Source organism: Phaethon aethereus, assembly GCF_964289735.1.
Source record: "Phaethon aethereus genome assembly, chromosome: 3".
Taxonomy (NCBI): domain Eukaryota; kingdom Metazoa; phylum Chordata; class Aves; order Phaethontiformes; family Phaethontidae; genus Phaethon; species Phaethon aethereus.
The window spans coordinates 123,716,094-123,735,107 of NC_138576.1; the positions used below are offsets into that span (position 1 = coordinate 123,716,094).

The 19,014-nt window shown below is 40.9% G+C and overlaps 1 protein-coding gene across 1 annotated transcript in view; it reads left to right on the plus strand.

Annotated features, from left to right (window-relative positions):
- The window catches only part of JAG1 (jagged canonical Notch ligand 1), a gene marked incomplete at its 3' end in the record, with an annotated part of 35,962 nt that overhangs the window by 4,071 nt on the left and 12,877 nt on the right, over positions 1-19,014 (plus strand). The window contains exons 3-5 of the mRNA XM_081997956.1: positions 9,400-9,451; positions 14,960-15,214; positions 16,227-16,287. Coding sequence (XP_081854082.1) covers positions 9,400-9,451; positions 14,960-15,214; positions 16,227-16,287 — 368 coding nt within the window. The remainder of the gene's footprint in view (positions 1-9,399; positions 9,452-14,959; positions 15,215-16,226; positions 16,288-19,014) is intronic.

Sequence of the window (19,014 nt, forward strand, 5' to 3'; positions counted from 1 at the left end):
CTCTTACGTGCACACAGGGGAGGGGTGAATCTTGTTTCCTATCCTCTGTCATTATCGCTGCTGGCGAGGTGGAAGCACGCATAGACTTTCCACTCCCTCCAAAGCTTGGCCCTTCCTAGTCAGATAAGGACTGGTTGCTGGGTGGTCCTGGCCTTTTTTTGGGGGTGAAAGTCTGCCCCAAAAGCATTTCTCCTCCAGTTGTAGTGTAGACATCCACTTTGTAGTCCTACTGCCGAGGGCTGCAGGCAGCCATGTGTTCTTGAAATGTCCTGTGCTGCCTCCTACCTGCCTCCTCTGTCAGCTGTGACTGCTGAAGAGGCACAAGGGTGAAATCAAGTCTGTATTTTTAAGGAGATAGCATTACAAGGTACAATAGCAGAGTTAACAAAAGTATTCTCTGTTGGAAGTACAAGTCTGTCCTTTCTCTTTTATTTTTTTTTTCTACCTTGAAATGAGATAAAACTGTTATCAAATATGCCATCAAAGGGATAAAGGGCTTTGTAAAAATCTGAGGTATTTGAAGCTGTGCCAGTGACTGCAGTGCTTGTGTTGCAGATTTTAACTTTTTTTCAGAAAAGTTGAGGTTCATCAAGGATTTTTTTTTTTTTAGCTAGTCCCTTACCCTGCTCCCAGTAATTTGAGTGCCTTGAATCTGAAGATATATGTGTGTGTATATAAAAATGATGTGAACGCTGAACATGTGCCTTTTAACAACCCCTCTCTTCATAGGGTTGGGAAGGGAAATCTGTGCGTAGAGGGTGGGTTTGAGGGGGTGGGGACCCTGGGAGAAGTTTCTTAAGCTTGCCTGCATCTTAGTAAAAGAAATGCTTCTATTGTCCTGCTGAATCTAATTGAGCATTGGAATCCTAGAGCAGCAGCAGCAAAACTCCAGTGCAGCCTTTGAAATGTGTAAAACTTGACAACTTCAGACACTCTGGTTCCTAAGAGTGGAATTTTTGGAATAAACTCTTGCATATTCCCATGCAGAAATGCACTTTTGGAGATTGTGATGATAGTCGGTTTGCGATTATCAAGCCTGCCTCCCAGCTTTAACTTTGATAGGACAGAGCTTTTATGCTAGCCATTGCGACTTTCAAATGGCATTTGAACAAAAGAATATCTAATGTGGCAAAGCTCTTATTTGTACTAAAATTATGTACACAAATCATTTTAGCGGTTTTGAAAGCTTTACAGATAAAGTAGTAAACTTAATTAATCAACTCAAATCTGATGCTGAAATTTCAGAACTTAAAAAAATTCTTTAGATGGGTGAATGTTTTTGACTTGAGTAAAAGCTTGAGACTAGCATTGCATTTACCAATGTGGCTAAGCATGAGTTGGCTTTGAATATATCCAACGGCAAACTACAGTAAAGGTTATAGGAGCTACAACAAAATGTTAATCATACTGCACTTGAAAATTCGTGCTCATCTCTGAATATGTGGTGTTTCTGTTCTGTCTGAGGGAGGCTTTTCTTGGATGTTCCAGCTTGAGTCAGTAACATTAAGAAGTCTTGCTGCCTTGACTACTTTAAAAAAAAAAAAAAAAATCTCTTCCCATATCAAGCTGCCCCCTTATGCCGTATGTGAAAAATAGTTATGTTGCATTAGAGGTCTTTATTCATCATGCAGGAGAGGAAGAAAAGAGAATGGTATGCTTTAAGTGTATTGTTAGATCTGGCTTGTAATGTAGATTTGAAGTGTTGGAGTCTTATTAATAATGTATGTGGTTTGCTCTTGTCAGTTTTTGATATGTACCCCTGTGAGTAATGGGTATGGAGACGGTGGGCCATAAATTAATTTAGGTGATGGAAGGTTTGAGTAAGTTGCTAGGAAACAGGTCAGCAGACCAGCATAAAGGAACTAGAGGGCATCAGCTACTGCCCCTGCAGTAGCTAGCAATTCTTCTGTAAACTGAAACAATAGTGAGAATGATTTAAAAAAAAAAACCAAAACCCAACCAACCAAGCAAAACCCTACAAGACATGTAGGCTTGCTTCTTGCATTCACTTTGAGACTTTGGTGACTTTCTTGACAGGCAAACCTGGCTCACGAAGCCATATAGAAAAGTATGAAACAAAAGAATTTCCATGTTCCACTTGTCAAAGTCTGTCTCAACAAGTTTTGTTTCATGGTAGACACATGCTCGTCTTTGACATAAATCAAATGTCTTGCCTTTCTTAAAGAATCCAAAGTGTGATGTGTGCTATACCTTAAGGGAGCTGTGCGTGAATTAACTAAGCAAAGTTTAGTGCTAAGCTTTGCTTGGTTATGTAAAGAAAGATCTTTTGGGAGTTTGGTGAGACTGTGAGTAAGAAGGAGGTCAAACTTGGCAATTGCTTTGGTATGCATAGCTCCAATTTCAAACGTCTTGTTTATCCTGAAATTATGATCCTTGTAGTTATTTAATATTGGGGACAATTGCACCAACACACCAGGAAACTACTGAGGTGGAAAAAACCCCCTCCAGTATCTAAATGACTTCAGCATAAAATACAATTAAAAAGCTTTGAACATTTTATTCCAACCTTACTCTAAAAAATAAAATAGTCAGCCTTTCCGCTTTTTGATGACAAAATCTTACTGCAACTGGTTCCTGAAGACATAAAATATATTTTCTGGGTAGGCATTGTTTTTTCTGGCTAGGAGGAGATAATGAAAGAGCTGTAGTGGTTTTTAAGCTTCATGAACTTTTTCTTCTTGTCTTGACAGAAGAGGCTTCCAAAATACTAATCTGCAGCTGATACTAAAGTAACAGCCTTTTGAATCTGAGAGAAAAATGTCACTTCATTCAACTGCTTTTTTAAAACAAACAAGCAAACAAACCAAACACTAGGTCACAGTCATAAAACTAAAGCTTGTTTTTGGATTTTATTTTTCTCTCCCTCCAGTTAACTTTTTGAAAACTTGTAGAAGCAAATGCTAGATGTTGTTCAAGCTTTTCTTAAAGAGTTCCTGATAAGTCATCTTGGAGCATGGGCAGAGCAGAAGAAATGTTTATAATAATAAAATGCATATTAATCAAGTCTACACTGTGTCATTTATTGTTGAATAATAATTTAAGAATAAATCTTCAGCATTCAAAGGGCAATGTTTTGCCTAGGATTACTATCCAAAATGGAGCTGAGAGTATTAAGTGACATCTGAAGCATAATTAGCATCCACAAGGCTGTTTTTTCCCAGGACTGCAGAGAAGTGATGCATCTATTCGGAGGTTTTGGACTTTCTATGTTCTTAAAAGTTATTTATGTTCCAATCTATTCAGAACTTCATCTTCCTGGTAAATCCATTTGACTATATTACCATAATATGTCTAAAAATAAATCTTCATCCTGCCTGCTTGCAGAATTTTTGTTCTTGTTATAATAAAGGCCCGCTGCAGTTTAACTTCAGTGGCAGCTGGATTTGAAGGCATTGAAGCTTATTCCTAAACTTTCTCAGACTACCTACATCCAGTGCTGTCAGCTTGTTTATGCAGCTGGAAGTCTGCATTTCTGAAAATGAATTGCATAAAACTGATGCTTTATGCTTAAAATTCTAGTCAGGTCAAGAAAACTTACCGCTTCATTGCGGACTGAAGGCTGGAATAGAAGTAAACTAGTTCTGAAGCTAGTAAAGTTGGGCCTTAGCTAATTAAGTGAGATGATGTGCCTTACAAGAGGCTTGTGCTCTCATACATGGCACTTTTTCCAACTTCAGTTGATGCCCTGCAGTACATGCAAAAACCTTATGCTGCAGTTCTTAAAAGTATTTCTGCGAAGGTAACACTAATGACCCGATGGGTGTTGAGAAGTTGACCCAAACTTGGCTTTGCATTTCTGCTGATGAATAGAAGTTTTATATGTTAATTGACACAGTTATAATAATTTTAGCTGGTAACCCATATGCGTTAACATGGGGAAAGATGTCAAAACCAGCTGTTGCCTTCATTTCTTGTTCATCTGTGGAGCTCATGGTTCTGTGGTCACTATTCTGCAGCATAAATTGCACTGATTATTCTTGTGGTATTCAGAAGAAACTGTAAAATGTGGATAGAAGTGGTTATAGTGGTTTGTAAATAGTCAAACATCCAGAGTCTTTTACCAGCTCAACCCAGTTCTTATGCACTTAGGTAAATAAGTAGAAAGGCTTCTTGTTCAGGCTTGCTCTATGTGAACCTGACTGTTTTGCTTGGCTGGCTACTAGGTATTCCCTCTATTAACCTTGCCACCCTTTTGTAACTGGTGCATTTAATTATCAGTGAGATGCTTTAAACAGGTAGGGGGACTGATAAGAGCAGGTAAACTGCTTGTTGGGGAAGGTTGAAAGCAACCATTGACATCTTGGCCTACCTGCTGGTCTTTGACAAGTGGGGCTCCGTGAGAAAATAACTCCGTAACGAGATAAGGTGCTGATTAAAATGCTGCTGTTGTACGATGCACCCTGGTAGCTGAGATCGATTCAAATCATTAGTTTAAAAAGAAAGGTGGGGGGAGGGGAAGTTATACTTTTTTCTTTTCCTTTCTGTACAGGAGGGGAGGAGGGAGGACCCCAAGTCTCCCCACTCTATCCCAGGACATTGTTCGGTTAATGCATGCTAGTTTTATGATTGGAATACATTGTAGTCCGGCCACCCAGACAGAGGCATTTACTGCTAATATTAACCAAGAACAATAGCATGGCCATACTGACTGCAGTGAGGATTACAGAACATAATGGGGCCTATCCAAAAATAATGCTAATACAGGACAAGCAACAGGAAGCAGCAGTGGACTCAGCATTGCTCGGCTCCCAGACAAACCATGGACTTACTTCACACAATGGCAACTTCAGCACATTATGTATTCACAGGATACTCATTATTCCAGCAGGCTTGCCAGATCAGAGATCAGCCTGGTTTACTGGATGCTTAAGCGTATGCATAGTTTGGATAGCGGTACTTTTGTGTCCTTCATCGTTTGGCAGGAGGGTGGCAATTGCATCGCAGCGAAGGTCTTGACTTCAGTTACTAGCTTGGCTTGTGCTAAGGCCCAATGGGGGGGAAAGTCTCTCCTGGAAGCTGCTAATATAGTTAAATTTGTTTTCATGTCTTCTCCTTTATGTGGCAATGAAGTGTTTACTGGCACTAACAGCAATGAAGGAACTACTCAAAATGAAGACTAAAGGAACAGTGTGCTCTGTTTTCATGTGGGCATATTCTGATGAGGCTCTTGGCTGGGTTGCCTGCTTGAGGTTCAGCCTAGCTCTTGGCCATGGACTCTGGGGCGTGAGATTGTTACAGCTTAGACTTTGTTTATATACGCAGGCTTGAGAGAGTAACAGCTTTATAGGGTGTTGCCTTATCCTTATGTAGGCCTGCCCAAAGAAAAGCTTCCTGATGATGTTGCATTTGACAAAGGGTTAAGAGGGTTAGGTTGCTTCCCTCCTTTTCCCAAATACGTCCACGTCTCCTCTGGGTGAGGAACCGGTTGTCTTCAACTGCTTTGAAGGAATATTCTGTTGTCAAAGTTGACTGGCTGACCAAAGCATGACATTGTGACACATCTGTATAGCAGCATCGTGACTGGTCATGTGGCAACAGGGGTACCGAAGTGAGAGTCCTGCTGATGTTTAGAAGAAGTGGTTTTGTGACTAGCCTTAACTCTGCTCAGAGATGCCTTCCTTCCTGGCCCTTGGCCACTTTGGAATACGCTTCAGTTTCCCTCTTCCCTATCTCACCCCCTTCCAGCTGAAGGGAGGAGGGATTGCTAGAGCTCTTGGCAATTTGCTGTGGCCTGCTGTGACAGCATGCCAGTCTCCAAGCCTCCTTCCCTAGGATGCAGACAGGGTGCGGGCACCGTCCTCAAACTGGTCTTCACAGCTGTGCACGGCTGGCAGAGCGTGAGGAGAACATTGCTGGGCTTAACCTGCTCTCCTTGTTTGGCAGAGGAGGAGCAGGCGTGCATTCAGAATGCAAACTTCCCACTGCATTTGTCTAGTCATGGTTTCACATGCTCAGCAAAGCTCTTGCATGGTTTAACCACAAGGATAGGAGGGAAAGAAGTTTGACTAGTTGCAACCTCTTCCAAAAGGAGGCAGTCCTTTCACTAATGAGCCTGATGTTTTAATCTTGCTCTGTCCCACTGACTCGCAGAATGCCTTTAGAAGCCAAAGTACAAAACCACCTCTTTTGGGTGGATGTCTGGATGAAGGGAGGGAAGAAGGTAATCAAGCAGAGAGCTTTAAACACCACCTGCTTACCTGGAGCTGCTAGTATTTCATTTAAATAACCAGAAAAGAGGTTGTGTTGCCCTTTCAGACCCTTAAAAGGGACAGTTTCTGATGGATTTCAGGGTCTTCTCAGTCTTTCTTGAGTTGTATTATCAATGGATCAAGATTTAAATTGTGGTGCCTTGACATGAGGAAAATAGTTCTCGCACGTAGGTGCTTGCTTTGTTTTTTGGAGTGTGACCATAGCCATTTCCATCCTCTCTGAACTTAACTCATAGGAGTTTTGCTTAAATTTGACCATGCTGCCCTGGGATGATCAGACTGTGGATGTTGTGCAAAGTGTGCTGGCTTGCTGTTCCTTTCAAGCTGCCTTTCCTCTCAAGCCAGAATCCCTGCCTTCTGGTCAAGCTTGGGTTTACAGCAGCTAATTGGGTGTGACTCGGGAAAGTTCACTGCTGCCTTGTTGCCTAGGACATTGCTTTGATAGAATAAGGTGCATGATGTGGAATTCTTGTGTCTGGATATATATATTTATTCAAAGATGGGCAGAGGTCATCTATGGGCATGGGAAAACTTAAACCTCCGCGCTGTAAGTAGTCATTCCTGAGATATCTGAATTGTTGATCTATAGAGTGGGGATGATATGCACTTTTAAAAAATCTCAACCGTGCAGTCTTTGCAAAGAACTGCTTTTTTGAGGCGGGGTAGAATTGGCTAGAGGTATGGCATAGTTGGATTGTTGAGGAGGGCTTGCTACTATTGTTGTGGGGCTGTGGGTGTCTGTGTGTCTCTTGTTTAGAAGTGTCGCGTCTTGAACGCAAAGTCTTGTCCTTTCTTTGCCTCGTGCTGAGAGGGACAGAGCCAAGAGATTAAACTGCCGTTCTTTCTATCATCCCTTTTCAGGACAGGGATTCTTCATTTAAAATATTCAGATGAGGTGAGAGGGGGCACATAGGAACAAGGGAATTGCTAGGGTAGGTCTCATTACCCCTGCATTTTGTTTCCATCCAGTTAAGCAGAAGCGTCTCCTCTTTTTAAACAAATTCCTGTGTGGTGTTGGAAAGTGGTCACACAAGTATCTAGCAACAGTAGCACTCAGAGCTAGGATTCAGCCTTTCCTTTCCTTAAGGGCTAGGTGTGTTGGTAAACAGTCCTGAGAACCAACTGGGAACTGTTGCTATGAGTTTAGACAAAATATCTTCCAAAACAATTATGCAAGGCCAAAAGGAAAACATCCTTAACTTTACTGGAAGTAGTGCTAGTTGCTATAATTCATTCTCTGTATCATAATATTTTTTTCAAGCTTGCAGTAACATGTTGTGCTTGTGCTTCTCAATGCAGGTAATTAAACCAGTGAGGAAGCACCCAAGATAGTGCAATTTATATCTGTCATATGGCTCAAGAGTTTTATTCTGGCTTTGTTTGTTTATTTTTACCTCTCACTTGTGTAAGGACTTCTTAAATCTGCTTTAAACGGTGTTAAATGATCATGTTCTGCTTTATTGTATTTTCGGAGTTTCTTTCAAGCTGACAGACTTGGTCTAGAATAGTGACAAATAACATGTAACTTTCATGAAATATTAACCAAAAATGGTTTGGGCCAATGGAGCCGCTGCATAGACGCTTGGGCACATGTCTCGGCTTGCCCAGCTTTGCTTACTTTTTGAAGCATTTTCCCACAGTTATCAGTGAACGAAATGGAATCCTAGTCTGCTTTGAATATGAAACATATTTAGGCTGTATTCCAAGCCGGTGTCCATCACAAACTAGGTTTTCATTCAGAGGCTGCATGCTGTGTCCAGTCGTGAGAAAGCAGTCTGCTTCAACTCTTTTTTTTAATTCCTTTTTTTTTTCCTTTCTCTCCTCACAAGGAATTTGAGGTCTGCCTTACACTTGCACCTTGTAGCAGCTTACTCTCAGAACTGTATTTTGGTTTCTGTTACAGAAAAGGTGTTAAGCACTGCAGACCACAAATGAGCAGACTGTGACTGAGCACAGATACAATTAAGAAGAAATAAACCTTACGATACACAGCTTCTATGGCAAAGCATCGAAACCCTTCATGGGAAGTTTTAATTTGTTCGATCACTGTTCTGTGCACCAGAAAGATGTTACATTTATTACCTCATTTATAGTTGTTACTCTACTTTTTGGTTTTCAAATAATATTTTTTTCTTCTTTTTCCTCAGCTTTTTTTTTTTGAGGGGGTGCATGTTTTGTTTTTGAATGATTCTGTAAGTTCGGATATGGCTGGCTAAATGGCAATTTTGAAAGATACAGCCTGGATAATAATATCTCGGAGTAGAGCTGGGGGAGGAGAAGATGTTTTAATGGCCCTTGTTCTCAAGTTAGGATTGAAGATAAAGGTGGCTTAGATGTAATAGCTGGCATCTTTCCCACCCGTGGAGTCACTTTAGTTAGTTTATGCTTATGACTATTATTACTGGAGTGCTAGAGAGCTCATTGGCAGCTTAGTGCGTCTGCCCATGTGACACGGGGTGGATAGTGCGTCTTCCCTTTCCCTGCTCTTCCAAATAGTCTGATTTTAGCCTTTGTTTTACAATGCTTCCCTCTCGCCCCACCCCCTTCCCATATCCATCAGTTCTTCCCTCAGTTACCTGATACTTGTGGGAGCTGCGATGGCCCTCATGCAGACAAAGCTTTCAAAGGGGGTGCTGAAAAGCCAAGTCCCTAGAGATTGCGCTGTCAAGGCAGAGCACAGTAATCTTAGCAACACTTCTTGCTTTCAGGATGGCTGGGGGAAGGGACATCAAGACTGCTTTTCTGTAACTAAAATTCTTTTGAAGCAGTTTTTGAGGGTGGGGGTTTGGTTTTCATTTTTTGGTCTTTTTGATGCTGCTGTGCTAGCCTGGTGTTTTCTGTCTTCTGTGTGCAGTTCTTCCACACATGCTTTATTGTGGCTACAGCATAGTGTCAAAGGCTGTACTTGCTGGTTAAGTACATAAGATGCATTAATGATGACAAAGATGAGCTATCCAAGGTGAAAGGTCTTCTAAGTCAGACTGGATAAGGTAGCTTATGGGGTTTCAGGAAGATCATGTTTGTCTCAAGTATAATCTGTTACCTATTTATGTTTTCGAGTATTCCATTTTAGGGTGGAGACCAGGAGTTTTCTTTTTGATGAAGATATATCATTTTTTTCTTACAGTCATGTGTGGCTTTGAAACTAACTCTTATTTCTCTTTTGCAGAGATCCTACACACTGCTTGTTGAGGCATGGGATTACAATGATAACTCTACTAGTAAGTATTCATTCCACTGGTTTACTTAGTTCAGACACCCTGATTTCCTGTCCATTGAAAGGCCTTTGGTAGTCTAACCAGCTTACTATGAAGTAGAGAATGAGTAGAGGGGAACGCTCTCCCCCAGGCAATTTGCAGCAGCTACTCCAGACTCAGCAGCAGCCTGTCTCCCTCACATTGCCTGTAGAGGGGGGGTAGCTCGCTCACCTAGGCACCAACGGTTTGATCCTAAAAATAGATGCTGTTAATCCCCTCTTTCTCCTCAGGGAGAATAAAAGCCAACGGGTTTCTTCAGGATTTTTTTTGTTTGGATTTTTTTTCTTCTTTTAATTAGGAGTGATATTCAGAAGGCTTGTTGACTTGGGACTTCTCTATAAACTATGTACTTCTCAAAACTGAACATGCTGCTTAAGAAAAAAAAAATCTCCATAAGATTTGTTATAGATATCAATCTAATGACTGTAGGAGAGAAACAGGAGTGACTACCAGCTCTTCCTTGGGAGCTGGATGTCTAGGGATTTATGTTCAGGGGCTGAAAAATATTTACCAGACACCACCTGGTAGAGCTGTCTGGAAATCAAGGGTGGAAATCTTTCACCTAGAATGTCTTTGGTTGGTTTCAGAAATGTTCTGCTAAGCTTCTCCTGTTGGCTAGAGGACTCCTGTACAGAGTCTCTTGGCATATGAGCTGTCCTGCTTATTGCCTACTGTTACTGAAGAAGGTGGGCAAAATTAGCTCTATTTTCAATCTAAGGCTTTAATAGTGTGTGGTAAAAGCCACAGGAGAAAGTATGAATCTGAACTCATAAACCTTTTGTTGACACAACAAGCCTTTTCCTTCAACAAAGAAGCAGCAGCACTGTGGCCCATCTTGCACAAATCTTATAACAGCTTCTTGTAGTCTGCTTCGGAATGCCAGGTGACAGCCAAACAGTAATGAAATGGACTTCATGCTTCAGGAAAGAAAAGGCTTGTAGAAATGTGCACAGTGCTGTAGTTTCATGTTCTAATTGGTGAAGAGTACACTGCTTGGGAATGGCCTTTGAGTCTGGGAACATTTCTCCACAGATCTGCTCTTTATTTTTTTTTTTTATTTTGAATATACATGGGATGTCCTGTTAGTTCTTAGTTCCAGAAAAGAAGTTGTCCATTGCAGATGATTCATGTGACCTGTCAGTGACAGCCACGGCTTGCTTTACAGCCAGCCACATTTCAACAGTGTTGCAGTACCTGTGATTTCAGGTCCTACCCCAGCACAGTCATGGAGTGGTGGCTGGGAGACTTCTTGGCTTTTGACTATGGAGTGTTTTATGGAGGAGCAGAAAATAGATTGCTGCAGCAGCAGAGTTGTATTAAAAATGGAAGATGCCTGAATTCAAAATGAAGGTCTTGTTTACAGTAGGAACTGAGAGGTTTTTTCAGACTGGGTCTCTGCCACTTTTACTATTATTAGAGCTCATCTTTTTTCATGAAACAACTGCATTTCCAAAGCTACACAATGAACCCTTTCTTTGCTTTCATGTTCTGGAAGTACAATTGTCTTCAGACAAAATTGCCTCATTTCTCAGCAGTGCATTTGACTAAGTGCAGACATGTTCTTACATATGTTCCTGATTTGCATTCCTGCTCTAGATTTGCTGTCACATATCCATCTGTAGGTCACTTCAGTCACTGTACTGCACAAAGCTTTTTCCTTTGTACCGCGTCACTTTACTTGCAGTCAGCTTTCCCATAGCTGAAGAATAAGTCTTGAAGAATTAGTTAAGGAAATCGTTAGAACTAAACAACTGTCATCATATAGAGTGATGAGTATGTTTTTGATGTCCAGGATTTTCTTTCACCCTAATTACCACTGAATTGTAAGGACTCTGTGAGAGCTCTCAAAAAAAAAAGGAAAAAAAAAAAAGTGTGTTTAGTAGGCTTTGTGTAACTTTTCAATAGCACTAGCATCCTCTGATCAATGCAGCCGTTAGGAGATCCTAGAGTGGATGCTTCCTTCCCCCCTCTACATTCCACTCCTCCTACGTTGGCTTTACCACATACTCACTCTTGTCTCACTTCCAAGAGAGGCTTGCAGTTAAATCCTGGCCCTGTTGAAGTTGATGAGAATCGTGCTTTGTTGGAGCCAAGATTCAGCTTAAATGGTTTTCTTACTCTGGTTCTTGTCTAGATGCCATCTTGCTACTGTCGCTTCATACATAAAGCTAATGGGGCTGACATTGCATCTCAAACTATGTCAAAGAGCCATTGTAAATTACTGGTATCAGTTGCATGTGAATTCCAGTTGGGCATAAGAGACTTCAGCACAATGTAAACCAAGCCATAGCTGGAAGTTGTCTGAAACAAAGACTTTCAAAAATAACTGTGGTGTCCTTGGCCACCCAAACTGCTTAGAGGAGTCTAGGCTTTTGTTGTTGTTGCTGTTATTTGCTTCCCGATGTTGCGTAGTTACAATTTCCAGAAATTGGAGCACTGAAGAGCAGAGGTGGGCAGTCAAAATAGCTAATTTCCCTGTTCCTAAAACCTTTGATACAGTTGCTCACTGAATAAAGAGACAGATTAACAGCTTTGAAGTGTAGCCACAAGAAGTGAACGAAACCAACAAACTCTCTGACAGTGAAGGGCAGAGTGGAAGCTGAAGATGTACAGAAAGCCTCTCTCTTCCACTTCATCAGTTTCTAATTGGTTAATGTTTCCTCTAACCTTTCTATCAAAGCATGGGATTCTGAGCCAGATGATGTCAGGGGAGTTAGGAAGATTGGTTTCTCTCAAGCCTGGCTGACTGCTGCTTTTTATTTACTTAACCAGCCTGCTGCTTTGGAATTGCTCGCTATAAAAGTTAAAGCGTTGTTGGTACGGGCTAAGAATGGAAGAGTTGTTGCAATGCTTTCCCTGAAGTCTGGGTCATCTTGCTTGTGTAAGTGCATACTGACAGGTGGGAATAGGGAAGGATGGAGAAATTTTTGTACAAGAAGGAACATGCCAATACTTCATTGTGAAAACTGTGGGTGATGGCTAATGGAAAGGGATCTTAAGTCTGTGAGACCTTACTTGAGTTTAAATGTATGGTGGTAGCTTTACAACGTGTATCAAATGAAAGGCATTTTAGCCATGATCCAAAGTGAAATCACAGCTGGTTTTCATCTGAGCCCTTAGAAAAATAAAGTCTAGTGGACTAATAAGGATGTTTCCATTTGAGTACAGCCTGTGGTTAAGGGCTCAAAAGAGCCGGTGGCTGGAGTGAGACGTCGGAGACGTACAGCAAGGACATGCTTCGTAATGAGCTGGCAGATAGGGGAAGAAAGATAGAGCAGAGGCAAGAGGAAAGATGTCTTTTCCAAGGCGATTTGTTTTTCTGGTGCCAAGGACTGAAATAGCTGTCAGTGGTATGTTCCCAACGGGGAACAGAAAAAGACGGGAAAAGCAAGAGTGTGTGTGTAGAGCGGGGCGTGGTTTGTAAAACTAAATTGAGTCTTGTTCCCCTTTTCTTCTGCCACTTACAGGAGAAAAGGATAGAGTTGTTTTACTCACAAGAAACAGGATGTCTTTATGCACAGACTCGGTATTTGGGGAAATGCATTTGCTTTCCAACTGTGCTGTAGATCGGGGTGTAATCTTGGCAAGTGCAGCAAAGCCATCTCCAGCACGCATGAGTGGAACTATAATCGCTTGACTAGCCCCATTCAAGGTGAACAGATATGCATCTGCTTAAGTACCTCTTAGAATTAGTCAGTAATCTTGTTGATGAGATCTAAGAGCCTTACACCTGCACGGTACAGGACATGATATTGCTCTGGATATACCAGTATGGAAAAGTCCTTAGGCATCTACATGACTTGTGAATGAGATTTAAATTAATAAAGGCCTACATGCATTTGAAAGTCTTACACATAGATGTGGGGTTGGGGGCTTAGTGCCAATGAATAACAAAAACTGATTTAAATGGAAAATACTATAGAACCAGAAATACCAGAAGGTGAATAAGAAGTTGTTGCCCTTAATTTCACACTGTAAACACTTAATGAATGCTGTAGTCTCAAGCCAAGAATACCCCCCAAAAATGCTTACAATGTCTGAGTATCGACACTCTTCTGTGGTTGTGCAGCAAGTACTTTGACTTAACTTTATTCAAAACTGCAGAGAGGCAGGCAGGATCTAGTGGTGAATTGATAATGGCTATCTGAGGCCTGAGAAGCCTGTTTGGAAGTTCTTTTTGAAAGCTACAAATCAAAGGTCCTTAGCAATACATTTAAAAGTCTTTTAGATGAAAAACTGCCCATGTGTCATATTAAGCTTTATGTAGCAACTTCATTAGTCTTCAGCTCTGCCTTATGTAAAATCCCCAAACTTTCTTTTGTAACTGTTGAGTGAACAAGCTGAACATCAGTACGTTTTACTTCTCAACGCTTGAATGTGCCAGTACTTCACACGCTGCTTTCTAACACATCATTGGCAAACTGCCCTTCTACCTAAAATTCTTCTGTCGCTGGATTATGCTCTCACATACAGAGCAGGGTAGCCTGGTACTTATTTTTGGTTTTGAACTATGTCTGCAAGGATCTTTTGGCTGTTTTATGATAAACTTTCACTCAGCAGTCAAGTGCTTGCTAGCAGCAGGTCGTAAGGCAGTGTCAGATCATTTAAGTCACAAGACCTGGACTACAAAGTGAAATACCACAGATATATACAATGTTCCGAGCTAATGTGAAATATTATTATTTCAAGCCATAATTTAGACAGTTGTAGGGCTCTAAAGCCAGAAGACTTTTGCTGGAACTAAATGTCAAGTACAAAGCCTAAACTTTGAAATGGTGTATAGAGAGAAGGGGTATCTATAGCATATATATGCAGTGATTTGAGTTCTCTGATTCAAGCTCTGGTAGTCTTGAATTTTTAGCATCAGCACCTATCTGAAGAGAGAACTTCCATGGTATTTCTCAGCCAAAACCTGGTGAGATCACTGATGTCATCTGAATGCCAGAGTTGCTGGTTATCAATTTAGTGTTTACACCAGAGTCCCAGAAGGCTGCAAACCTTTTGTGGTGCTTATGTTCAGTTTGTAGACATTGCTTTATTAGGCTGTTGTAGTATGATGTTTTCATAAATATTCCAGTTAAAAACAAAACTAGTACCATTAATGGAGAAGCCTGGAAAACCACATTGTGTACCAATCTGTTGGAGCTAGTAGTAAAAGCAGCTGAATTTTCTTTAATCACAAACTGTATGATTCTTATTGGATGTCCTTACAGTGCAAAAGAGATAAGTGATTGGCAGTAACTAACAGTCCCTTTTGATTTCAAGCTTTGTTCATTTTGATAATGCTGCATGTGTATTTCAGTTAATGGTTTGTAGCTCCAGGGCAGCCTTATCTTACTCTCTAAAACAGAAAATTAATAAAACCAACTGGCTGCCTCAGAGAGTCTTGCCTGCAAAGCTAGAATGCTGTGATGTGGGAGGTAATGATAGCTAAACAAAGTTTTTAACTCTGACATCTCTTCTGACTTCTAGATCCCGATCGCATTATTGAGAAGGCATCCCACTCTGGCATGATCAATCCAAGCCGCCAGTGGCAGACTTTGAAACATAATGCAGGAGTTGCCCACTTTGAGTATCAAATCCGCGTGACATGTGCAGAACATTACTATGGCTTTGGCTGCAACAAGTTTTGTCGACCAAGAGATGACTTCTTCACTCACCATACCTGCGACCAGAATGGCAACAAAACCTGCTTGGAAGGCTGGATGGGACCAGAGTGCAACAAAGGTTTGTGACAAATGCTTGACCCCCAAATGATCAGCGGGCTTGGATAGGATATGAGTGCGTCATGTCCAGGTTGCAAGTCGGTGGTCAGTTTGTGCAGACAGTAGGGCTGAGGACTGACAGAACAGCGACTAACTCTTTACACAGAGAACAAGGGGCAGGAGAAGACTAGTTTCTGCCTTGTTTTAAAATCTTGGAGAGATCTGACAAGTACTGGGCACTTAGCAGATGTGTTCTTTCTCTGATTATCCACATCTTTGCCCTTGGGAAGAAAACCCAGCCCATTGACTTCAATGGGAGTTCTGCTGCTGACTTCAAAAAGGATTTCCCCTTTGGTGCAGAACTTCAAGACAAGCAGGAAGGAGAGTACTTGTTTTAGAGCTGACCTGGCAAGTGTGAAGCTTTGGTGTTTGAAAAGTCCCAGGCTGTTTGTTCTACCTGAGATGATGTTTAACATGTTTACCTAGGAAGTTGCCATTCCCTAATAATTTCAGAAGGAGAAAGCAGGACTCTGAATAGGAACAGACTATAGGAACATGTCTTGCTGACTGAGTTTACCTGCGATTTGAATCAACGCTCATCTTAACATCCTGTCTGTTCGGCTCAAAAGCAAATCCAGAGTAGTTAAAAGTTGCTTTGTATTAGATGTAAAGCCAGGGAGAGTGGGCCAGTTCACCACCAAAAGGCAGAGAAGGCAACCTGTAGGCTCGAAATGACTTGAGCTCTCTAAGGTGAGAAGGTTTTTCTTGCATAGAAACAACTCTTTGAACAGCATTAGGTATGATTCCTCTGCAAAGCTAGCTGTAGGCTTCCTATCACAGGGAGCCACCTACCTTGGTTTTCCTTCCAGTAGACTTGATACGAGAGGCTTGTTAAAACCTTGGATTTAGTAGGATTACAATGCTGGTTAGAGATTAAAACATTCCCACGAGTGTGAAGATGCAGGAAGCAGGCAGCATGCTGATTCTCTTCTCTTTTTTTTTTTTTTTTTTCCCTTTTGTTTTTGTTTTAACAGCTATTTGTCGTCAGGGATGTAGCCCCAAGCATGGTTCTTGCACAATTCCAGGAGAGTGCAGGTAAATGCTCCCCTCCTCTCCTTGTTTCCCCTCACCGCCTCCCCTCAAATAATTAAACAAGGGATGCTGAATGCAATAGGGTTCGGGAGGGAGGGTGTTTCTAGAGTCATGTTTTTGACCAAGGCGCATTAGTCGTGCTGACGTGCCCAGAATAAGGGGGGAGTAGGCTGTTAACGCACTGATAGTTTTAAGAAGCTTTTGGTTTGTGAAATGGTGGCACTGGGGGAAAGGAGGGTATGGGATAAATCGTGTAAATGTTGCCTAATGAGCACTAACTAATTGTTTCTGCATAAATAGTACAAAAGTTTTGTGGGTATGTTGGGTTTTTTTTTTAACACAACAGCCTGATTAATAGGCTTTTTCAACTACAAGCTTGAAGTACAGTGTGGCTTTTCTCTGTTCTTCTCCCTTTCACTGTTTCCCGCTTCTGCCCTCCCACCCCCTGGTTTCTTCTATCAGTAGGCAAAAGTCAAGCATTCTTTAGAATAGGATTAGTTAAATCTCTTGGTTCCCTTACCATTGTGAGCCAGGCTGCAAGTGCTGAGAGGTTAATAGCTGGGATGAAATCTTGTCAGTGGGCTCCGATGAATGCAGAGTTTTGCTCCTGTGCTTTGAAGTCCATTCTGTCCTGGCAAGGAGACAATGAAAAAGAGAGTTTATCCATAACCCAACAATTAAATATTTGGAATGCCTCAAAATATACAGCCTATATTTACAGCACAGGGAAGTTTTCTCCCTGATTAATGGAGGGTTAATGGATTTTAAATATGGACATTCTTTATCAACAAACTGGTTGTACGCTGCTTCATGTAACCCTTTATCATATCTGTTTACCTGCAATAGGGACCTGAGGGCTTCTGAGGTTACAATGTTGATATTGATCCTATGTGGGAAGGGTTAAAAGTGAAGCTTGGGTATTCACGAATAAAACACAGAAGTCTGAAGAAACAGAAAGTAATTTTGCTGCCTAATAAACATATTGGTGGATTCTCTATTGCTGGAAACTTTTGCGTGAAGTGGACCACTTTTCTTTCCAGACAAGCTGTAGTTCAAACAAGAACTAAATCTGGGGTGTCTGACAGACTACATTATATAAGAAGTCAGCCTAAATAGTCACAGTGGTTCATTCTTTCTCGCTGTCCCTGTAATCTATGCTTCAAAAACAAACCAACAAAATCATCAAGGAACATTCTGAAAGTAAGGTAGGAAGTAACTTATCCTCCACAAGAGACATGGCAAAGTGAAAGTCAGGCTGCAGGATGGACTGATGTAGGTTGTTCAGTGATTTTAATGCTTATAGCAGCACTGATATAAGCAGGTTAACCTCCAAAACACCAAATCTAAATCTTTTTGTAATTACAAAAAGGAAAAAAGCCTAGCAAGTAGTAAGGTAGGTATTGGGGGGCCAGATGGCGAGAGGAGTGTATCAGTGAAGGCTACCAGTGATTTGTGCTTCTGTCATCGGAATAAACATGCCTTGTAGGGGTTGCTGTCTCCTAGTCAGAACAACAGGCTTTGTTTCCAGAATTTTTTTTTTCTTTTCTCTTTCTAAGTCTCTTACCTCCCACTCACTGCCCAGACATGCACTAGTGCTCTTATTTACTTAAGGTGCAACTTTCCCACACTTGATTTGCATAGTCTTGAAACAATGCTGTCCTTCTGGTGCTTTCAGATAACTTCTGCTTGCCAAGTTAGACCAATATCTTTAAAGTGAACAAGATTCTATTTTCTTTTAAGTTTTGATGAGTCATATAGCCTGTATGTTACAAATGCAACAGAGTTTAAAAATAACATCCCAGCAGAAACTGCTCTGGGTCCTGGTACAATAGACAACTTGCAAACATTCTTAAAATATCCTTTTCCCATTTTGTGCGAGTCACTTTCTTTAATGCAGGCCAGCCAACAAAACCATATTTACTCATGAATCACTATACAAGGAAAGTTAACTTTATATTTCTCATGAGAAACTGCTGCATACATATTATTAAACAAGAATTATTATCACAAATCTTTTTCTGGAATTGATATCTAACTTTAAGTGCCCATAGCCTTACCCAATTTTGTTTGTTACACTTTGAAGCTGATCTTTGAAGAAAGTCTTATCTTTGGCTCTAAAACTCATGGCTTTTTTTTTCTGTGTGTTGGTTTTTTTAATTGTTTCTCTTTACATTTGCTTCAAAGAAAACAAAAAACCACCCCTTCGATTTGGCAGAAAGGAATAAAATTCTCAGTTTGGATACTTGCTTTTGTAGGTGAAGTCCCGTAGTTTTTCTTGTGTGCAAGCTCACAGGCAAGTTGCTTTGAATGCAATATAAATTAAAAGGGTATGTTCCTAAATTTTGATCTTTGTGTGTTCTTATTATATTCCCTATACAGAAGCATTTTCTATGAACTACTTAACAGGGGTTGTTTTGCCTGATCTGGTTTTCTTTCATGTTCTTTGCACACAAAGACACATAAGTTGGACTAGCTTTTTTTTTTTTTAACACAAAAACTAATAAGAATTTCCCATTGAGTTTGAAGAGACTGCTGTTGAAATGGCTATTAAAAAAAGTTAATTAGGATGTAGTTTGTCACCTGAGATTTTTCAGAAGGGGAGTCAGACTAACCACTAGATGTGTGTGATTACCCAATGGATAGATCCTTCTAGCTTTTTCCCATGAGAAGAAATTACCAGTAGAAGAATGGTGGGGGGGTTTATAAATAGAAAGCTTAGCTGACTTCTGT